Raw genomic sequence first — 16219 nt, 5'->3', positions numbered from 1 at the left:
TCAACATCCGAGCTCTATTTATTTAACATAATATATTAAATAATAATCAATTTCCGATACAGTTTCGGGCATTGGTTATTAAGCAGGTGTATCGCACTAAATAATTAACATTAAATGACTGTGGCCAACACTGTTCACCTTTGGGAAATTTATCCTGATCATATTTATAAAAAAACTAGGTTGATTTGACAATTGTCTTGTTGCTATTTAGCTAACAAGAAAATTGTCAAACTGACAGAGGTTGAATTGTTAATATGAATATAATATTCTGAATATCCATCTTGGAATTTTGTATTAATAATACAAAGATCAATTAAATTAATAACTACTATTTTCAGATGAAAATTGAACTATCATAACAGTGACAATATTCTTCTCATGATAATTATCTTTGATAATGTTAATTTTTGAATTCACAATTCAAACTTGTTGTATTAATAAAGTCATTATTAAAATATCATTTTTCATTGTTTTGTAGGATAAATATTCTTCTTCAATTAACAATTGTGTTGTTATTGTTACAATAGTTTATTCATCAATATTACTAAGGGTTAGTCCATATTATACCATAATAATTACACAATAAAAATAATATATTAATTATATATCTGAAATGTAAAATAATAATAATAATAATCAAAATATTATTTGGCTTTGTCAAGTAAATAATTATTATAGAAAATATTGAAAAAATTGATTTCAATACTGTATCCCAGATAGCAAAATCATAATATAATAATGTTATTATGACATTTCATTTGTAACGAGTAATATTATTTAATCAATATTAATTCATTATAAATTGAGTACAAAAGTGTAATAATAATATTATAGTAATATTTTTTGGCCACAATACCATCATTATTATAATATTTGTAGAAGAATATTATAAAAACAATTTAAGATTTATATAATTATAATATTCCAAAATAATAATTTTTCAATCGTTTTATGTTCTCATTTGAACATTATAATAATAATGTGAGAAGGTTTTTATAATATTATTTTTACGTTTTTTAAACACAATATCAGCAGCTAAAAAGTTTGAATATATTATAATTCTTATTTTTTGCTTACAAAATGATACCTATGTACTTTGACTTACACATTTAATGAATTTTGTAAAAAGTTTTTCCATAAGCCAACATACCTTAGGCTGTTGAAATAACAGTTAGAAAAAAAGCATCTATTCTTAGTCTGCTGTACATTTCAGTTTAACATAAAGCTATTATATATACCATTCAAGACTGTATGGATATTTAAATTAAAATGCAGTCAGTAAACAAAAAAATAAAATATTTCTAATTTTTATTTAAAATAAGGAAAATATAATGAATAGCTTGTAAAATAATATTTATAGGCATATATAATATTATTATAGTATCATAAAATAAAAATAACAAACTTTTGTAATATTACAATACAAATATGAACTTAATAAACAGGTATTTTATATCTTTAAAATGTTTGTTTTAATAGAATAATTGAAATTTAAAATTGTTGGTTAATCTATATTTTTAGAAGATTTTCTAAAACCAGCACCAGCTATGTATTTTTTAATTGGGTCTTCAATAGTTGCGTTAGTTGAACTTTGGAAGTTTTTCATTTTTCTAATCGTTTCTGTAACAAAATATGTGGACTATTAACTATATAGTAGTTGAATTAGAAAAATATAACGTAATATATTATAAGAAAACACTCACCAAAAACTATTGCACATGATCTTAATGAACAGAAAATTTTCTTTTTTTTTTGCCCAACATAACTATATTCTTTTAAGACATCATCGTTGAAAAGTGCTTTTAGTAAGCCTCTTACCGTAGAATTAAGTTCTTTTTTTTGAAGACGTTTGAGCTCATTTACCTATACAAATGTGTTAGATAATTTTCATTAAATATATCCTAAGTGTTATAAGTTATAACTGGTTAATTAAAGAATAATTCATGTAAATTAAAGGTACAATAAATTATATTGTTAAATAAAATGTAATATTTTCACTTACAACACATAATTTATAAGACTTTTCCAAAAGTTTTTCTTCAAATATAAATAATTGTTCTTCGTCCATTATGGGAATCATTAAATAAAAATCTTCTGCTTCTGTTGATATATTTTGGTGAGTGGAGCCTTTGGTTTCATTTACTTGATTTATTGCATCTGTTAGAGCCTGTTCCATTTCCATCTGCTTCTGTTGAATGGACTGTACATCATACCTAATCTTTAATACCACATTTAAGATCCTGTTCAAAATATCTGTAATGGGAAAATAATATGTTTAAACAAATCAAAAGATTATTAATTCCTATACGTATCAATACAACTAATAAAATCTTACCAGAATGTTGGTCAGATGAATTGGTGCCTCTTGGTGTGATGGCTAAATTACTCTGCGGTGAAACTTCATTCATCCTTTTGTGATCTTTAATAATATAATTATTGAATTTTGTAGATGAATATGGCTTAGGCATCATGTTTTTGATTTCTAAATCATCATTACAATTGTGTTTAGTTGATGTGGATGGTCTATGGCTAAGATTTGATAACTGTTTGGTATTATAATCTAGGGAAAACAATGAATATTTTGTAATAATATATACTCAGTCATAAGTCATGACCATTAAATAGTTAAACAAGTAACGTATTTACCTGATAACACTATTTCTTCATGAACATCAGGAATTAATGATTGATAGTTGTCTTGTGATATGACCTTAAATGGAGAAGATGATGTATATACGATGGATGATATTTCATGATTACTTTCTGGAGTTGTTGATGAAGACTTATTCTCTGATAATATATATATATTTACCATGGTAATATAATATAATAAAATATAATTTTTAACTAAATTCAAGTATGAAATATAAATAATAAAATACCTTGAATTGATGTACTTATTGGTTTAAAAAGAGTTCTTTTTACTTTTGAAGGAGAGCAATCTGACATCTGATGATTAGTATGACCTTAAAAAGACATAATTAGAGATGAATAAATAAAATCTTTAAATGTGGGCGTCAATAATTATAATATAATATACCTTCATTTGAAAATCTAGAACCAAGCATATTTAGTTTGGATTTTAATGATTGTGTCTTACAATTCTCTATTGTACTGATCTCTTTATAGTTATGTTCTAAATTTTGGTTAAAATCTGCAAATTAATTAAAAAATTAAAACTTAATAGTTATAAACAATTTATTAAAACAAAAAAGGTAAACATACCATAACTTGTAACTGTTTTCTGCTTTTTGGGTGAAGTCTCAAATGTTATTGACCTATCAAAATCCTCCCTAGAAACTAAATCATCTAAAAAAAGACAATTAACCAGTTATTATTTTAAGTACTTGTATAAATTCAATAGGTATTTACCATTTTGTTTATTTTTATGTAATTGTAATTTTTCAATATACTGAGGAGGTTCTACATTTTTGATTGTAGTTTTTTTTTTCCTTTTTGTGTTTTCTATATTAGATAGGTCACTTGTCTCCTCTGCCAATTTAACCATTTCTCGAGCTTCATGTAATGTTCCTATTAAGTAAATAAGTAGTAATAAAATAAAATAATCTACTTATTTATAAAATATTTACCAATGCCTTTTTTCAAAATTCTTGATTTAAAATAATTAAAATCAAATTTATTTGGAATAGTCCTACGTTGTATATGTTTTTTTGTATCTTTTTTTGGCCAGGCACACATGTTATTTTTAATCCAGTGAGTAGGAACAGCTTCTACAGCATCTTCATCGTCAAAACTAACTATGATCCACATTTTATACTGGTTTATTGAACTAAAAGAAAATTTTAATTAATAAACAATTTTAATATGCTTGGTATACATATGTACATGTGTTACATAAATAACTGAAAATTAATATAATAAAGTTTGTTCTAATCAGTATTTTTTTTTTAAATTGATAAGAATGAAAGTTATTACATTGTTATAGTCAATAAAGTAATCATTTTTCAGTTCTTTCTTTTACATGGTATACAAATGTTAATAGTACATACATATTATGTTTGTATATAATATAGCTTATTACCATTATTATTTCTAATTGGAGTAATTTAATTTTGGATGACCATTTTCCGCATAATACACATTAATTAATTGCAGATGACTTCTAATGTTTATAATATATTGATAGTTAATATTTTTAAAACTTAATTACTATTGTTTGAACTTTTAAGTTCAAGTGATTAAACAAAAAAAATTAATTTAATAAAAATACATTTTTAAAGGTAAATTAATGATTTGAGAATCTATTTTATTGTATACGGTTTATATTGTCCAATTTATTAAATTAAGTTTTACTTTAACGATTGGTATAAAGTTATACCAATGTCATTTGCAAAATATCATACATAATTATACAAGTTAACATATAATATAAATAAACTATTATAATACTGTGTGTAGTAAAGGAATAGCTATAAGGTTGCTGTTTCTCGGAAATATCATAACCTTGTTTTTAATATCACTTATGTGCCAGTAATCAAAATCATCCGATAATTGTTGTACTTCATATATATTTAGGAGCGATGATCGAATTGGTTGATTGTAAAAATCTTTTTTTTGAATAAATTTCTTTCCTATTAAAACAACTTCTCCAGTTTCTTTTAAATGAGCAATATTGACTAACTTGATAATATCATTATTATTGGTACAAAAATATGACTCTGCATCAATTTTACTTTTAATTTTGAAATTGTCTTTTACTAAAGTACTATATTGTGGATTAATTGTTATATTATCTACCAAAGGCCCTCTATTATGAGACCCTAAAATAATATAAGTTTTTGGTTTTGTTTTAGTAGGTTGGATAACTAAATTACTTCCTTCATGATATCTGTTTACAATTTGTTGTAATGGCTTGTCTGGCTTCCTCAGCATTGTCTTTAGAACCTTCATGTAGTTTTCAAATGGAAATGCACTGCATGAATCTAATGGTCCATATCTTCGATAATCGTCAACTAAATGGATTAAGCCATGAATATTACTGGATACCAAATGTCGTCCATAAATTTGTTCAAACGATTTTACAAAATATTCCAAAAGATCTCGTGCATATTGGACAAATTCACTAAGACCTGGTGTTAAAAGTATGGTCATAGCTACACTTAAAGCTTTAAAGTTTTTAAAACAGTGATCACTCAACACTTTATCCAATACTATTGGTCCAATATATAATAAAAAAGATCTAAACTCAGTTGCTTTCCAACGAGCTACTTCAATTAATGTTCTAGGTTTTCTTGAAAACTCGCATACAAAAGCTGGTTTTAAATTTACTATTAAATCTGATAATTGATTAATTTTCCATGATGGCAAACGAACACTTAAGGGGCCTTTCATCCATAACATTAGAAGTTTTTTGACTACACCCAAACAGACCAAGTGCATATAATCTAACGAAAAACCTTTAACAATATCAAATCTGGGTATTTCTACCAAACATGAATTATTAGAAAACACATGATGACTAATTTGAGCTCGTTGAACATAATCATGGTGTGTCCTTTCAGATGGTCGGTTACATGGTTCAGAATAAGGATAGCACAACCGGTTTTCAATATATTCCCCTTCAATTTTGCAACGTGTACACGAATAAAATCCATTATGTCCTTTAATTTTTAAAACAAATGATTTTGCTGGAACATCACAACAAACAACATCCAGCACAACTTTGTAAAACTTTCCATTGATGAAAATACCGTTTAAAATTAATTGTTCAGCTTCAATGACAAAGTCTTTTAGATAATCATTACTGTCATTAGGTTTTTGTGTTCCACAATAAACTCCAATAGGAAAAACATGATTGGAAGTTGAACGTATGTATGCCAATATAGGCCAAAATTGAGTGGAACTGCTCTTAGAAATAGGTAATCCATCAATACCTACTACTAATTTAATTTCTTCATTTGAAATACTATCAAGAAAATGGCGTATAATACCGTTTTCAATCCCAAAATGATAGTATGTACCCGGATTGACTTTTTTAATACTATTGCATTCGACAGACTTTGTTTTTAACAATGTTCTAGCGTCTTTGGGTAAACAAGAAAAACATTCATGTTTTTTTAAAATGGTTAAAATTCCATTGAGTGCAGTATGCGTTATCTTGTAATGTAAAGCCCACTGTGCTAATTCTGACTCAAATAAATAACTATTTATCTCTATGTCATCATTTGATACATTTGAATACTGTCGTTGTTCATCAAGTATCTCAGGCCTAATAGTATTTTGTTCAATATCTGAACTAAAAGTGTATTGTCTTTTTTTTCCACATTCGACTTCATGATTATAACTGTTTGTAATTGGCATGTCTCTAACCAAACTACTACCTACTGGCTGAGATTCTAAATCTGATGATGATATATCTAAGTAAAAATAGTGAAAAATAAACAAAAATGAATCCAAAAATACCTACATATTATTATAATTATAATAAGATAACCTAAATTTTATACTTAAACAACTGTAGGGTTCTGGAGCAGTATCTGGAATAAAAGCTTCTACCTCCTCTTTAATTTTTCTCCTTTTGGAACGAGCACTTAGATATTTATACATTTTTTTTATAAACCTATTTTATAACAATGTTTTTAATAATAGTTAATAATAAAATTCTAAGGTTTTAAATTGCAAATTTTATTCAACTTATTATTACTTATAGGTAGGTATCTTATACTATCATTTAACATCAAAGAAATACAATAATAATATAGTTATTAGTTATTACAAATAGGTAGGTACCTAATAGTTTAATTAAAAAACTACTACAAATTTTAAGTCCAGGAATTTAGATACAAAAGAGGCCTCGCACAAAATTGTGAACTAAATATTTCTAACAAAAAAAGCTAATCATAACACAAAACGCTATGATGTACCTACCTATTATAGTAATTAGTCCTATTATTAATATTATAATCACTTAAGGTATAGGTATACAAAATATTTAAATAATGCCTACGTTTTGGGGGGTATTTGGTAGTGAAGGTGCTACAAAGTGAATGGTTAATACATTTTAATTAACTGTTGTCAATAAGTAATAAATATGTGTACCTAAAGGTATATAAACAGCTATTGCTGTGGAAGGTGTGCCATATCGACATAACGATGGTAACGATGGTTTTATGTCGGGCAAGTCACACCAGTAAGATACTAAGCTGGATCAGTATCAGTGTAATTTGCCTCATAAATCATGAGCACAGTTACCTAATAGGTACATATATAGGTATATTATTATATTATACTTATATTAATTCCTATTATAGTTAATACATAATAATATACACAATATTGTTTATACATGTTATATAAACGTTTTAATTTTTAAAATTACAATAATTCTTTGCACACTATGTATTATCTTTGCATGGTTAGGTGTAAAACGAATATTTTATATTATAGCTTACCTTATAGATCTCGATCAAGTTGAAACACAACACAATTTAACAATATAACAATAACAATATAGGTACAGCACTATAGCTGAAAACAATTTGTACGGTTAAAAACTAAAGTTATTACAGTACGCGTGGACTAAAATAAGTAACAATATACGCGAGATATGCGACTACGATAGTCGGATAGTGCGATGGCAAACACTATCAAGTGCGACAAGTCACAACACAGCGGCACAAAAAATATAAGCACACAATATTTATTGTAAGAATTATGAGCCCGTTACTGGGAATCCATTTATTTATAGAATAATAACAATAGGTACGTATTGCGAGTTGGAGAAACGAGCGAAGAACTCGCTCGTACGCCAAGTGCCAACATCATAATATTATAAATTATAAATGCTGATTAGTGGTTACTGATTACAGACTTAAGTAATAAGTAATAAGTATACACTATAAGTTATAACTGCGTTTACGGTTAGAATCATAGACATATAAATAAATGGACTGCGCTCAGAGAGAAGTCAGGGGTACGATATAGAGTAAAAGAGAAAAGAGAACGTGGGGGGAATATAGTATTAGTTTCATATTATGTTAATGATTACCCTCTTTATGTTCTTTCTCTCTTTAATCTCTTCGTTCTTTGTTCTTTCTTTCTCTATATGATTCCCGTGCATTGATGGCAGGGTGGAGTGGAATGCGCTGTCCATTAAACTATTATAGGTCTATGCCCCCAACAGTTTCTATCTCACTCACACAATTTACATTTCAGATTCGGATAGATGGGGGGGGGGGGGGGGGGTGAGGAAAGCGCAGTCCATTTATTAATACGCGTCTATGGTTAGAATATATACCGCTTTCGCGCCCAAAGACTGAGCTGCCGATAATCGCTTTGCGTTCTGTGATTGGCTGATAGACATCGGAAACCGTCGTTGATCAGAGAATCATAAAAACATCGCAGCTTTAGCGATTGTTAAACAATAACAAAATGTACAAACAAAAAAGGTAATGATTAGCAAAGGATTATTATTGTATGTAAATAAAATACATGTGTGATAATCGCAAGAGTAAACGTATACGCCGCGAGTGGAATCAAACGATTAATAGTGTGATAACTGATAATACAACTCACTACCTACGTATACAGATGCAGTTCCGTGGCGGCCGACATTAACGCTCGCTGTAGTGTCCGTTTTATGGGCACGAACAAGATGAGTTTTGGTCGGCCAAGTGGTATATTCTTAAAGTGAACGGAGTATAGTAAACCTGTGGCGGCGGGATATATGATTATTTTAAGTAATTGCTTCATGTCTGAACTGGGTGGGTGTAAATATATATATATATATAATCGTAAGACCTCAACACAAATATCATGGCAAATATACTACATAATAATATGAACTACAAAAATACAAAAATATTTTTAAAAAAGAAGAGGTACTCCACCCCTTTGTATTCAAACACAGTTCCACAGTATAATATTATAATGTATACATTTTAATATACTACTATTTACTAATTACTATAATACCTACCTAGGAGTTAGGACTAGCATAATAATAATATACTTAACTCATTATCAATATTGTTGTTAGTTTGTAAATAATTTATTTAGATGATGATCATGGTAATATATTTTGAGTGTGCAAACTCCCTGTAATTTTAAAATACGGTAAATATTTTGAAGAAATAAAGAAATAAAGAAAAGTACTTAATTGTTGAATACAAAAAAAAAACTTAATGACAAAATAAATTCCTCCAAAAACTGTTCTCGACAATTTCTAAAAAATTGGTGATATCGCAACATTATCGAACTCGTTTATGTTTTGATACACAACATCCACGTTTCGGGTATATCAAAGGGTGTACCGTGTCGCTGCCATCGCTCTGGTTTGTCGGGCAACGAGAGCGCAACTGCCAACTACCTATATAGTATCATGAAACCATAGAAACGTAACCACTTGTGCATGGTGCCCTGATCCTCGGGTCGCGGTTTGATACACAACTTCCACGGTTCAGGCTGATAAAAGGGTGTACTGTGTTGCTGCCACCGCGCTTGCATAGAAACACAACCATTAATGCATGGTATCCTGATACTGAGGTCGCGGTTTTGATAAACAACATCCGCGGTTTGAGTAGATCAAAAGGCTTACCGTGTGACCGTGTCGCTGCTTTCAAATAAATTGTTTCACTTTTTTATAAAAATTTATAATGCAAATATTAACAATATTAACAAAATAATGATAATATTTATATTGATAACAATTATTGACACATCTGACAGTGTCTGTACTGTAAGCCCATCGTATAATTGAATGATAATTATGATTATTAACACTAGTGCAGTAGATAATGCAAATTCCATAATTTGATGGTGTAGTCAAGGTGGGTTTTACCTTAGGTCTAGTGTAAATATTATCTGCACGAGTGCAATACCATAATGGCTGCGTGTACATTGGAAATCGTTTAGCGGCGAGCGGTGAGCTCAATATTAGTTATATAAGTCAAAATTATTAATCGGTAATTAAAACATGTTGGTTTGATATTTTAAGTAAAATGTTTGTGTTTTGTGTTTTTCAACTGTAATGTTTTAGATAAGTATAATATCTATATCAACCTATATTGTATATAACCTAACCTATTTATTAAACATGAATAATATGTCCGGATGTATTATTTAAAAAAAAAAGCTATTTTTAAGCTAAACGTATTTTCAATAACTGATTATACGTCGATACATCATAGTGTCAAATGCTAGCTCAATAATTATTAGTTTATATTAAAAAAGCTCAACAACTAGGTTTTGTTTATATTTAAAAATACTTTTAGTTAAATAATAATAAAAAGTATTGTTACAAATAACTTTTAATCATTCAGGTAAAAATTAAATTTAAATTATATGTTGAAATATTAAATTATAATTTAGTTATCACTCTGTAGGTTGTATACAATAAGTAGTATTGTCAAACTATTAATACGACACCGTGTGCACAATTTAAGATAAAGTAAATCATGATAGTGTGTGAATATGGCATAACAGAATACATTTTACCACGACCAAATTATTGTATTCCTATTATTTTACAAAAAAACATTATATTTGTAATTTTTGATAAAAATACGGCCGAGGGGATGTTTTAACCAGGGACTGGAACCTTTTGAATTTATTGGTAATTAGCCCCTTTCTAATATCACGACTTTTCTAACTTGAATTTTTTTTTTCTTACCGAGTTTTTAACACGTTGTTGAGAGTGTATTGGTTGGGTAGACATATTATAGTAGGTATCATAGTGTGTGGCCATGTAGGTTTTTATTAATTTTCCATGACATTACGATGACGTTGATCGCCGATAAGAATAATATTATACTATTGTTATCTACTTGACATGTCGCGTAGTTGACCTCTAGGTTTATGGATAATTTATAGATAATAATAGGTATTATATATAACCCCTGAGTCGACCTTACGTATTTTTAATGTTGCGACGCGAGCTTTTCCATAGAGTAATACTCTATGGGTTCTGCGCCTCGCCAAGTATACTAACGGAGCTAACCGTGTTAAAATTAGTATTAAAAAAAACTGTTTTCTATACAGCACACATACGACTTGTGGATTATTTTTACGAATTTATCATGAATATAAATTATAATGAATCATAATGGATACACTCATACACCATATGCATTAAATTAATATTATATATAAAAAAAATATATACATGGATTATACAATATATTTTTTTTAATTATATGAAGTAGTGAATAGTATAAGAACTAAAAATATATAAATAATTAATTTTTCTGATTATTTATGTAAACCTGATGTGGAGTAAAAAAAATAATTTAATATTACAAGATAAAGAGTCGTCACAAATACTTTATGTCAAATTGTTCATCAAGAGATATCCCCATTCTTTCAAAAAAGCTATTACCGTGTTAATAATATTCCTACATCTTTCGCCAAGAAAACTTTAAATAGGATTATAAAAAGAACACTTGGTAATACATTAGATCCGAATTTGAAAGAATAAATAATTGTTTTTATAAAAAAAAAAATTCAAAATATAGTACTGACAGATGAGTATAAGGATAAAAAAGAAATTAGGCTTTTATTTTTCAAGACCGATATTATGAAATTTCGGTTTTGGTTTTGATTTTATACAAAGGTATCAAATTTTTTTCGGTTACGTCTGATTTTATTTTCGATTTCAGTTTTAAACAGTTTATACTGTCACGCGTTCAAATCGCCCTTTGTGTAAAGTAAACTTTTCAAAATGTTAAAGATACAAATATTTCTAAATAAGATACTGTTTTTTAAATTATATTTTCGGTTACGGTTTTAAATTTTAATACCGGTATGGTGGTATCCAATTTTTTTCGGTTTAATTTTTAGATTTAATGCCGGTTTTTAATTTTTCTCGGTTTCGGTTTTAAATTATAATACTGTTAGGAAATATGTAAAACATGGAGAAATTAAGTTATTAAAGAAAACGTGCACACTATTTAATGAAATCTGAAATCATGGTCGACTGCATCTCGTATTGCTGGGCCGACCGGTTTCCCCACTCCATGTCGTGTACGCAGGTAGCTTAGGTGAGAGAAAAATACGACGAATCAATATTGCTATTTTATGACTTTACGCATTTATAATAGAAGAATGGATAGTCCATATTAAAGCATACAACTCAAGTGGTCGCGGTCTTTTGTGTGTTAGAAGGAAGACGGTCTCTCACTCGCGCATGTGGTTATTTGGTTAGGTTATGTTCAAATATTAAAATTAAAATAGATAACATCCATTGTTTTGATCTGTGATGAACTGATAACATTAAATTCTTATCGATATTGCCTTTTATAACTTCAAATAATTTTCCAATTAATTCCCGTGTGATAAGGTTGCATGGCCTGTCCATTCTTCTATTATCTATAATATAATTTGTTAAATTGTAATTATTACTAGTATTCGTGTATTAGTGAGTTATTACTGTTATTAGTTATCACTGTGTTCGCACCTCGCATAATGCATACGATAATATATTGGTATTATTTAATAATAAATATGCCAATTAAAGTGTACAAAGAATAAAAGTAAAGAAAAGTACTTAATTATTGAATAAAAAAAAGAAACTTAATGACAAAATAAATTCCTCCAAAAACTGTTTCGACAATTTCTAAAAAATTTGGTAATAACACAACAAAAACACTTTATTGAACTCGTTTATGTTTTGATACACAACATCCACGGTTCGGTATATCAAAGGGTGTACCGTGTGGCTGCCGCCGCGCTTGCATAGAAACACAACCATTAATGCATGGTATCCTGATACTGAAGTCGTGGTTTTGATAAACAACATACGCAGTTCGGGCAGATCAAGGTGTTATGATAAGGTGTCGTCACTCTGGACCCCTATACGTATACACTCTTGACTGAAATGTTACCACAGTTCTATAGTCACCAGAGCGCGCTTCCTGTCCTATGAAACCCTGTGTATTCATATTGTTGAATACAAAATGTTTTAAAACTTAAGAATTACAATTTTTTTTTTTAAATTGAAGTTATTCACAAAACATTGAATCATAATAAGTTTTTTTTTATCGAGCTGGCATAATAAATTGGAGCCTGTAATTATACATTACATTTGCATTTTTATAATTTGCAATATTCCAGTGCTTCTCAAATTTTTTTGTCGAGAGGCTCCCTAAATTTAATGTAAAACGGTCAAGGCCCCCTTAATATTAATAATAGTATTAAAAATTAAGTATTTAAACTTTTTCATAAGTGCTTAAAGTCTAAAGAAAATAAGCACTGATCTAGGATGATCATATAAATCTATCAACCATTTAGCATACAGATATGTTTCTATCCAAAGGATCTCTGTTGATATATAATATTATATAGGTAATAGCATAATTGATTTTATAATATACTATAAATACTATGAATACTATAATAGTATAATATATTATAAAATCAATGGTGATAGGTACAATCGATATTACTCAATTATAGGTAAAATAAAATGCTTATAAAAAGGTAGGTATTCAAAATATATACATTTTGGTAACACATAGGTAATAGGAATACTAGTATTAAACTCAATATCAACATATTATGAATTGTATTTAAAATCAATATATTAATTAATAATTATTATTTATTAATTGTAATACTTTGAAAGCATTATGTATGATATTTAAGTGAATTAACTCTTACATTTTTCATATATTTTTTTTGTAATAGGAAATTTAAAAATGACAATATTTAATAATATTAATAATTGTATTTGATAAAAAGAAAGTATTTAAATACATGCATACAAATAATTTAGAACATAGAAGTATTTATGCAATGAAAAATTTTGAATATTATACCTTAAATCATAATATATTTTCAATTTTCTATGGTTTTGGTGTACTCAAGTGTTCGTATTCATCGGCTTCTTTAGGACTTATAGCGCTCCCGGTGGTGACGACTATCTGTAATATATTTCAATCCAGTTTTCAAACAAGTGACGACACCTTATCAATACACCTTGGGGCAGATCAAATGGTGTACTGAACGTGTAGCTGACGCGGAGCTGGCATAGAAACACAACCATTTGATAATATTGTCGAATTGGGCGGCCATGTTTTTGAGGAAACTGTTATCATTTATGTTTACAATTCGGTGATAATATTCTAAAACATATTTTCAGTTTGGTCTAGTCTCGAGTCACGACGTGTATTATAATTATTCTATGATTTCACGTTTTCTACGAATACAGTTTAAATTAATCATTTATTTTCTAATATAAGAATAATATAGAGGGAGCGTTCGTAATCATGGCACTCGTGTGTATCGTTAAATCGTGTTTGAATAGCAAAAGTAAGACCAAAGAAAAAGGCAATAAAATGCATCTGTTTCCTAAGAATATATATCTGTAAGTAAATTTGCTTCGTTTTCACTTGTCGATCAATCATAATTAAATGGTTGTTATGTTTATCTTTTTAGTTGTAAAGAATGGTTAGCAAACTGAAATCAATAAGATCTTTTTGAAAAAACTTTTAGGAAATATTGTGTCAGCAAACATTTTACTTCCAAAATGTATGCTAATCCTGAAGAGCCAACTACAAATAATGAAGACAATGAATTGGATAAAAGTACTGAAATAATTATAACTAGTTGAAATTATGTTATTCTTGAAAAACCTGTTAGTTCAAGCACACCAATGAAATCGAACTCTCCAATATCAGAAACTTGTAAGTATCTGATAAATAAATAACTATTAGATATTACATTTCATTACAATACTATGTTCTATTTATTATATTTTGTTTGTATTATTGTGATGTATTTATTGAAACCCATTAAATGTAAAATAAATTGTTATTTACAGGTGTAATGTCGTCCAACAGAAAAATTTCAGTAAAAGGAGTCAAACTTCATCTTCTACTTCAATGTGAGCTCAAACAACTCAGCTGCTATAATAATTTAAGAACCCCCGTTTGTGAACTGGAGAGAAAATGCAAGCAGTCAGAGGAAAGTATGAATGCAAATACAAAACATATTTCAGAAATGATTAAATCTGTGGCCAACCTTTTTTGCATACTGTGCCAATTAAAAAAATGTGCCTTTAAAAAATAACATAGCAATATAGATTATTCCACTGAAGTTGATGATGCCGATTTGCCACCCAACTTGGGAATGTTGATGAAAAATGATGTAAAATTAGCCAATAGAGGTCGCCGTCATGATAGCCAACTAAAACGTTAGCTCTTACAACTTATTTTTTTGGACCCATTGCATACATATTTAAAAAAAACATTTTACAACTACCTGCACCTAGAACATTGCAAGGAATCACACGGAGAATTGAAATTGGGACTGGATAAAATTATATTTTAATTAATTCTATATGGAACTTAAATTCAAAAATTTAAAAGAAGATTCTAGTGACTGCGTTCTATGTGTAGATGAAATGTCCATTAAAAACAAATCTTTTTTAATTTATACATTTTATAATATAATTTATCTTTAGAATGGTTAGAAAACTATAATCTATTAGATCTTCTTGAAAAAACTTTTAGTAACTATCGTGTCTGTAGCAAACATTTTACTTCCAAAATGTATGCTAATCCTGAAGAGACTATTTTATTGCCAACCGCTCTTCCTACTAAGTTTGGTTAGTAAACAAATAATTATTGTCACAATTGTTTATTTTTCGAATATTCATACGTTGATGATATTTATTTTAAATCAACCGTTGTTCATTTTGAGCCAGCTACAAATAATGAAGACAATGAATCGGATCATAGTACTGAAATAATAAATACTAGACAAAATTATATTCTTCTTTCTTCAAGCACACCATTAGATATTACATATTTTTATTACAATACTACGTTCTATTTATTATAATTTGTGAGCCTGGGCATAAACCAATTTAAAAATTAAAGTTATGTTAAGTTAATTTAAACTTTTTTAAATTTAATTTTCATTAACTTAATTTTTAATTGATCTTATTTTAATTGATATAAACTTAATAAATAACAAGTTACTTCTAATCAAATTCAAGTTAAGTTAATTTATAAATAATTAAATTATAAATATTATAAAAATAAAAATAATTATTGATGATGCATATTACATGGCCATTTACTAGAATAGAAAACTATAAATATAGTTAAATGTATTTTTTGTTCCATTAACCAGAACTCTGCAAGAAAAATAACTTACATTTTCATTGAGCAATAGCCAATTAGGTGTATCGTATATATAAAGAAGTACCATACAATACTGCTACATACGGGCATATTGTTATAATAAAAACAATAATAAT

General features: G+C 27.9%; 1 protein-coding gene across 1 annotated transcript; it reads right to left on the bottom strand.

Moving 5' to 3' along the window:
* Nucleotides 1–1370: 1370 nt before the first annotated feature.
* Nucleotides 1371–3800, bottom strand: LOC132947213 (uncharacterized). Its single transcript, XM_061017455.1, has 10 exons — nt 3591–3800; nt 3373–3531; nt 3226–3309; nt 3041–3154; nt 2883–2966; nt 2647–2790; nt 2336–2560; nt 2003–2253; nt 1704–1863; nt 1371–1620 (listed from the first exon to the last, which is right to left on the bottom strand). The coding sequence occupies exons 1-10, from the start codon at nt 3769–3771 to the stop codon at nt 1505–1507; spliced, it is 1518 nt and encodes a 505-aa protein (XP_060873438.1). The 5' UTR covers nt 3772–3800; the 3' UTR covers nt 1371–1504.
* Between the last annotated feature and the right edge of the window lie 12419 nt (nt 3801–16219).

This window comes from Metopolophium dirhodum, chromosome 6 (genome assembly GCF_019925205.1).
Source record: "Metopolophium dirhodum isolate CAU chromosome 6, ASM1992520v1, whole genome shotgun sequence".
NCBI classification, from domain to species: Eukaryota; Metazoa; Arthropoda; class Insecta; order Hemiptera; family Aphididae; genus Metopolophium; species Metopolophium dirhodum.
Note: the sequence above shows the minus strand (reverse complement) of the source record. Positions and strands in the feature narration are given on the sequence as shown.

What these genes read in the sequence shown, in the direction of transcription:
- LOC132947213 (XM_061017455.1), bottom strand. Translation starts at nt 3,771, where the DNA reads ATGTGGATCATAGTTAGTTTTGACGATGAAGATGCTGTAGAAGCTGTT. An exon ending in ACATAAAAATAAACAAAATG is followed by an intron (nt 3,310 to 3,372) that starts GTAAATACCTAT and finishes GTCTTTTTTTAG; the next exon opens with ATGATTTAGTTTCTAGGGAG. An exon ending in ATCATGTGCAATAGTTTTTG is followed by an intron (nt 1,621 to 1,703) that starts GTGAGTGTTTTC and finishes ATTTTGTTACAG; the next exon opens with AAACGATTAGAAAAATGAAA.